The sequence below is a fragment of the Pecten maximus genome, chromosome 2 (assembly GCF_902652985.1).
Source record: "Pecten maximus chromosome 2, xPecMax1.1, whole genome shotgun sequence".
NCBI lineage: Eukaryota > Metazoa > Mollusca > Bivalvia > Pectinida > Pectinidae > Pecten > Pecten maximus.
The window spans coordinates 42,358,496-42,366,368 of NC_047016.1; the positions used below are offsets into that span (position 1 = coordinate 42,358,496).

The 7,873-nt window shown below is 36.8% G+C and overlaps 1 protein-coding gene across 1 annotated transcript in view; it reads right to left on the reverse strand.

Moving 5' to 3' along the window:
- The window catches only part of LOC117343169, an 86,728-nt gene extending 79,713 nt beyond the window's left edge, over window positions 1-7,015 (reverse strand). Inside the window, exons 1-3 of the mRNA XM_033905506.1 lie at window positions 6,964-7,015; window positions 2,813-2,990; window positions 1,184-1,256 (exon numbers count right to left, since the gene is read on the reverse strand). Coding sequence (XP_033761397.1) covers window positions 1,184-1,256; window positions 2,813-2,990; window positions 6,964-7,015 — 303 coding nt within the window. The remainder of the gene's footprint in view (window positions 1-1,183; window positions 1,257-2,812; window positions 2,991-6,963) is intronic.
- Window positions 7,016-7,873: the final 858 nt, after the last annotated feature.

Consider the following 7,873-nt stretch of genomic DNA (forward strand, 5'->3'; position numbering starts at 1 on the left):
CTCAGTATATTGGGGAAACTCTCAAGCTCATACACAGTATCTGGAGAAACTAAATAAAGTAAATAAAAATGTTATCAAACTTAAAAAGACTGATTATACTACTTCGTGTCATTTTCTCTGAGTAAACAGAGCTTGCTGTCCTGTTAGGAGGTGTGAGGGTTATTCTAGGAGTGCAGTGTAAAAATAAAAGTCTAGCAATAGACGACTTTTTTCACAAACGTATGTATTTGATGCAGTTTAATATATTTTGAATTTCCCGGTATTTACATTTGTAACACTATTTCATTGGTCCTTCTATTTATCAGCGTTTATTTTTGGAACGCATGTTCATTGGTCAGTTCTGTACCACGTGACAACTGACCCCTGTTTCAGCATGCGAGCCCCACAGGGGACAGATCAAAATTTTCAAGCCTCATGCCATCTTTGATTTTTTCCTGAAGAATTTACCCACCAACAACAAAAGCGATTTAACCCTCCCACCTCACCCTTATTTCATGTTTTGTATATGATATTTACTATGTATTGTATTGAATAGTACTTCAAATGTTTAACTTTGTATATGTGGCGGGCACTTAATTTATAGGCCGCACCTTTACTCATAAAAAATGTTATCTAAAAAGTTTGGTAATTCTTTTTAAAATATGTTTAAATAAATATTCGGCCATCTAAAAGATGAGCCATATTCCGCTAATACCTTGTTGTGTCATTTTCTCTGAGTAAACAGAGCTTGCTGTCCTGTAAGGAGGTGTGAGGGTTATTCTAGGAGTGTAGTGTAAAAAGACTCCTTCACTAGTTGTAGGCTGGTTGGATACCTCCCCTACAGATTGCAGTTCGTGGTTTTGGGGTAATACTCTGGATTCTTGTATTAGTATGGAAGTTGGTTTTATTCTGTGAAGCTGTAAATACTTTTTGTAATTGTGGTATATATTGTCAATGATGGATTATTGAATAAATGCAGGACCTGTATATAATTCTTGTGGTTTTATATGGTAAAAATCACGGTACTGTTAGTATAATTTAGAAACTGGGTTGTATGTAAAACTGAACCGTTACAGAAAGGTAACTGACCAAAAGTGGTAAAGGGGAAAGTATATGTAGTAGACACAGGGGAGAGGTATTGTAGACAGTTGTTGAAATGATATAAGTAGCTTTAGGTTCCAGAACATTTATCATCTGTCCTCACCTGTAGTCCCAGTAACCAAATCATCATGGATTCATGGTTCTCGGCTGTAAACTGGTACTCTTTGTTGTCAGATCTGTAAACAAACACACATTGTTTAAAACTTCCATTAACACTCTCAACGCAAACATTAAATAAGCATTGTTAAAACTCACAACACATATTGTATAAATCTTGTAACCTCTGTCAACACACATCATATAACCTTGGTGCCCTTGTCAACACACATCATATAACCTTGGTGCCCATGTCAACACACATTATTGTATAAACCTTGTTGCCCATTGTCAATTAACACACATTGTTTTAAATCTTGTTGCCCTTGTCAACACACATCATATAACCTTGGTGCCCTTGTCAATACACATTGTATAAATCTTGTTGCCCTTGTCAACACAAATTGTATAAACTGTGTTGCCCTTGTCAACACACATTGTATAAACCTTGTTGCCCTTGTCAACACAAATTGTATAAACCTAGTTGCCCTTGTCAACACAAATTGTATAAACCTAGTTGCCCTTGTCAACACACATTGCTTAAATCTTGTTGCCCTTGTCAACACAAATTGTATAAACTGTGTTGCCCTTGTCAACACACATTGTATAAACCTTGTTGCCCTTGTCAACACAAATTGTATAAACCTAGTTGCCCTTGTCAACACAAATTGTATAAACCTAGTTGCCCTTGTCAACACACATTGTATAAATCTAGTTGCCCTTGTCAACACACATTGTATAAACCTTGTTGCCCTTGTCAACACAAATTGTATAAACCTAGTTGCCCTTGTCAACACAAATTGTATAAACCTAGTTGCCCTTGTCAACACACATTGTATAAATCTAGTTGCCCTTGTCAACACACATTGCATAAATCTTGTTGCCCTTGTCAACACAAATTGTATAAACCTTGTTGCCCTTGTCAACACACATTGTATAAACCTAGTTGCCCTTGTCAACACACATTGCATAAATCTTGTTGCCTTTGTCAACACACATTGTATAAACCTAGTTGCCCTTGTCAACACACATTGTATAAACCTAGTTGCCCTTGTCAACACACATTGTATAAACCTAGTTGCCCTTGTCAACACACATTGCATAAACCTTGTTGCCCTTGTCAACACACATTGTATAAACCTAGTTGCCCTTGTCAACACACATTGTATAAACCTAGTTGCCCTTGTCAACACACATTGTATAAATCTTGTTGACCTTGTCAACACACATTGTATAAACCTTGTTGCCCTTGTCAACACACATCATATAACCTTGGTGCCCTTGTCAACACACATTGTATAAACCTAGTTGCCCTTGTCAACACACATTGTATAAACCTAGTTACCCTTGTCAATGCACATTGTTTAAACATCAGGATAGTGATTTGGTTGTGGTAGAGGATGTCATTCATGAGACTATTAATACCATCAAACAACGACAGGATAGTAATTGGTTGTGGTAGAGGATGTCATTCATGAGGACTATTAATACCATCAAACAACGACAGGATAGTAATTGGTTGTGGTAGAGGATGTAATTCATGAGACTATTAATACCATCAAACAACGACAGGATAGTTATTAGATTGTGATAGAGGATGTCATTCATGAGGCTATTAATACCATCAGATACCTACATAATAATGAACTGATTGTGGTTGTCCAGGTCCAGAGATATGGCTGCTCCCTGGATATTGAGGCTCCCGAGGGGTGACTTGTTGTGTACATCCTCCTCAGTTTTAAAGTAGAGCAACTGACATTGACTCTCCTCAAGCACACACCATAGTTTTTTCTTACTCCTCAGCAGACTGATACCTACAACAAAGACTAAATGTCATTAACATCAGGGTTCAGATTCTCATACTCAGATCTACATTGTGTAAATCCATATGTACTATATATATATATATATATCTGGAGCTGACATTGACATCCATACTGACATTCAAACTGACATTCATACTGACATTTATAGACATTCATACTGACATTTATAGACATTCATACTGACATTCATACTGACATTCATACTGACATTTATACTGACATTTATAGACATTCATACTGACATTTATAGACATTTATACTGACATTTATAGACATTCATACTGACATTCATACTGACATTTATAGACATTCATACTGACATTCATACTGACATTCATACTGACATTTATACAGACATTCATACTGACATTCATAGACATTCATACTGACATTCATACTGACATCCATACTGACATTCATACTGACATTCAAACTGACATTCATACTGACATTCATACTGACATTCATACTGACATTCAAACTGACATTTATAGACATTCATACTGACATTCATATTGACATTCATACTGACATTCATACTGACATTCATACTGACATTCATATACATTCATATTGACATTCATACTGACATTCATACTGACATTCATACTGACATTCATACTGACATTCATACTGACATTCATACTGACATTTATAGACATTCAAACTGACATTCATATTGACATCCATACTGACATTCAAACTGACATTCATACTGACATTCATACTGACATTCATACTGACATTCAAACTGACATTTATAGACATTCATACTGACATTCATATTGACATTCATACTGACATTCATACTGACATTCATACTGACATTCATACTGACATTTATAGACATTCAAACTGACATTCATATTGACATTCATACTGACATTCAAACGGACATTGATACTGACATTCAAACTGACATTCATATTGACATTCATACTGACATTCAAACGGACATTCATATTGACATTCATACTGACATTCATACTGACATTTATAGACATTCATACTGACATTCATAGACATTCATATTGACATTAATACTGACATCTATAGACATTCAAACTGACATTCATACAGACATTTATACAGACATTCATACTGACATTTATACTGACATTTATAGACATTCATACTGACATTTATACTGACATTCATACTGACATTCATACTGACATTTATACTGACATTCATACAGACATTTATACAGACATTCATACTGACATTCATACTGACATTTATAGACATTCATACTGACATTTATACAGACATTTATACAGACATTTATAGACATTCATACTAGATTCATGTTGAAATTCATACTAAAATACATACTGACATCCATAGACATTCATACCGATATTCATACAGACATTCATATGGACGTTCATATTGACATACACGCAGAAATTCATATCAACATATATACTGACACTCATACTGACATTCATACTGACATTCATACTGACATTTATAGACATTCATACTGACATTCATACTGACATTCATACTGACATTCAAACTGACATTAATATTGACATTCTAACTAACATTCATGCTGACATTCATATTGACATTCATACTGACATTCATACTGACATTCATACTGACATTCATGCTGACAATTAGAGACATTCATACTAGATTCATACTGACATTCATGCTGACATTGATACTGACATTCATATTGACATTGATACTGACATTTAAACTGACATTCATATTGACATTGATACTGACATTCAAACTGTCACATTCATATTGACATTCATATTGACATTGATACTGACATTCAAACTGACATTCATATTGACATTCATATTGACATGAATGCAGATATTCATATTGGCATTCATACTGACATTCATGCTGACATTCATACACACAATCATACTAGATTCATTCTGACAATCGTACTGACCCTAGAGTGACATTCATTTTGACATTTGTGATTTATATTAATACCGACATTCTACTAAGATCTACGATGTATAGGGGTGATAGTCCTATCTGGAGGTGACATTCATATCCAGATCTACGATGTATAGAGGTGATGGTCCTATCTGGAGGTGACATTCATACCCAGATCTACAATGTATAGGGGTGATAGTCCTATCTGGAGGTGACATTCATACCCAGATCTACAATGTATAGGGGTGATAGTCCTATCTGGAGGTGACATTCATACCCAGATCTACAATGTATAGGGGTGATGGTCCTATCTGGAGGTGACATTCATATCCAGATCTACGATGTATAGAGGTGATGGTCCTATCTGGAGGTGACATTCATACCCAGATCTACAATGTGTAGGGGTGATGGTCCTATCTGGAGGTGACATTCATACCCAGATCTACAATGTATAGAGGTGATAGTCCTATCTGGAGGTGACATTCATACCCAGATCTACAATGTATAGAGGTGATGTTACTATCTGGAGGTGACATTCATACCCAGATTTACAATGTATAGAGGTGATGGTCCTATCTTGAGGTGACATTCATATCCAGATCTACAATGTATAGAGGTGATGGTCCTATCTGGAGGTGACATTCATATCCAGATCTACAATGTATAGAGGTGATAGTCCTATCTGGAGGTGACATTCATATCCAGATCTACAATGTATAGAGGTGATGGTCCTATCTGGAGGTGACATTCATATCCAGATCTACAATGTATAGAGGTGATAGTCCTATCTGGAGGTGACATTCATACCCAGATCTACAATGTATAGGGGTGATAGTCCTATCTGGAGGTGACATTCATACCCAGATCTACAATGTATAGGGGTGATAGTCCTATCTGGAGGTGACATTCATACCCAGATCTACAATGTATAGAGGTGATGTTACTATCTGGAGGTGACATTCATACCAAGATTTACAATGTATAGAGGTGATGGTCCTATCTTGAGGTGACATTCATATCCAGATCTACAATGTATAGAGGTGATGGTCCTATCTGGAGGTGACATTCATATCCAGATCTACAATGTATAGGGGTGATGGTCCTATCTGGAGGTGACATTCATATCCAGATCTACAATGTATAGAGGTGATAGTCCTATCTGGAGGTGACATTCATATCCAGATCTACAATGTATAGAGGTGATGGTCCTATCTGGAGGTGACATTCATATCCAGATCTACAATGTATAGAGGTGATAGTCCTATCTGGAGGTGACATTCATATCCAGATCTACAATGTATAGAGGTGATGGTCCTATCTGGAGGTGACATTCATATCCAGATCTACAATGTATAGAGGTGATAGTCCTATCTGGAGGTGACATTCATACCCAGATCTACAATGTATAGGGGTGATAGTCCTATCTGGAGGTGACATTCATACCCAGATCTACAATGTATAGGGGTGATAGTCCTATCTGGAGGTGACATTCATACCCAGATCTACAATGTATAGAGGTGATAGTCCTATCTGGAGGTGACATTCATACCCAGATCTACAATGTATAGGGGTGATAGTCCTATCTGGAGGTGACATTCATACCCAGATCTACAATGTATAGGGTGATAGTCTTATCTGGAGGTGACATTCATACCCAGATCTACAATGTATAGAGGTGATAGTCCTATCTGGAGGTGACATTCATACCCAGATATACAATGTATAGGGGTGATAGTCCTATCTGGAGGTGACATTCATACCCAGATCTACAATGTATAGGGGTGATAGTCCTATCTGGAGGTGACATTCATATCCAGATCTACAATGTATTGGGGTGATAGTCCTATCTTGAGGTGACATTCATACCCAGATCTACAATGTATAGGGGTGATAGTCCTATCTGGTGGTGATATTCATACCCAGATCTACAATGTATAGGGGTGGTGTTACTATCTGGAGGTGACATTCATACTCAGATCTACAATGTATAGGGATGATGGTCCTATCTTGAGCTGACAATAAAAACCCTCCGCTACTGTGTGGTACCTACCTCCCCCTTCTTTGAAGTACAAGTACCCAGAGAGGCTGTGCCAGCCTGACATAATGGTAGTGTCCAATTTGTCCACCAGGTGATGTAGGAGTGTTGTCCACAAATTGATCTGCCTGTAGGTGTTGTAAACACAAGTCGTGAACACACTGGTTTATAACCTACACAGATGTCTGTTTCCCATCTATATCACACAGAACACCTCACAATGTAAGTCTGCCAGAGTTCTCTCCCTTTACAGAAGACACAGTATTTCATGTCAGGAAGATTGTAGATAGTTACACACGTAGTATCCAGGTGACACAGCAGCATGAGATACATCCAGAGGTGAGAATATCACCTTAATTTGTCACAGGTAATTCACAGGTAAAACAGTGTAAATCACAGGTAAATCAGGGTAAATCACAGGTATATCAGGGTAAATCACAGGTGAATTTTATGTAGATCACAGGCACAGTAATAGACAAAGTTATTATTGGATCCAGGTAAGATACAGGTAAATTTCAACTAGAACAAAGGTATGTCAGGTAATCAGGTGACAGGTGTGACACAAATATAGAAATAACCAGATGGCATTCAGCTTATATCCAAAGGCAGAGTCCAAAGCCACATTCCACCTGGAAATAAGACAGGTGTAAGGAATAATGTGTGTTATAAAATGACCTTAAACTACCTTTAAGGTCACAATATAAACAAAATGAGCTCTAGGTACATTCAAGGCCACAATATATACCAAATGACCTTTAACTAAATTCAAGATCAATATTTTAACCAGATGGCTCTGTAAATTCAAGGTCACAATGTCAACTAGATGACCTTTAGCTGAATTCAAGGTCACAATATAAACTAAATGACATCTGTATACAAGGTCAAAATATCAACCAAATGACATTTAACTACATACAGTGTCAAA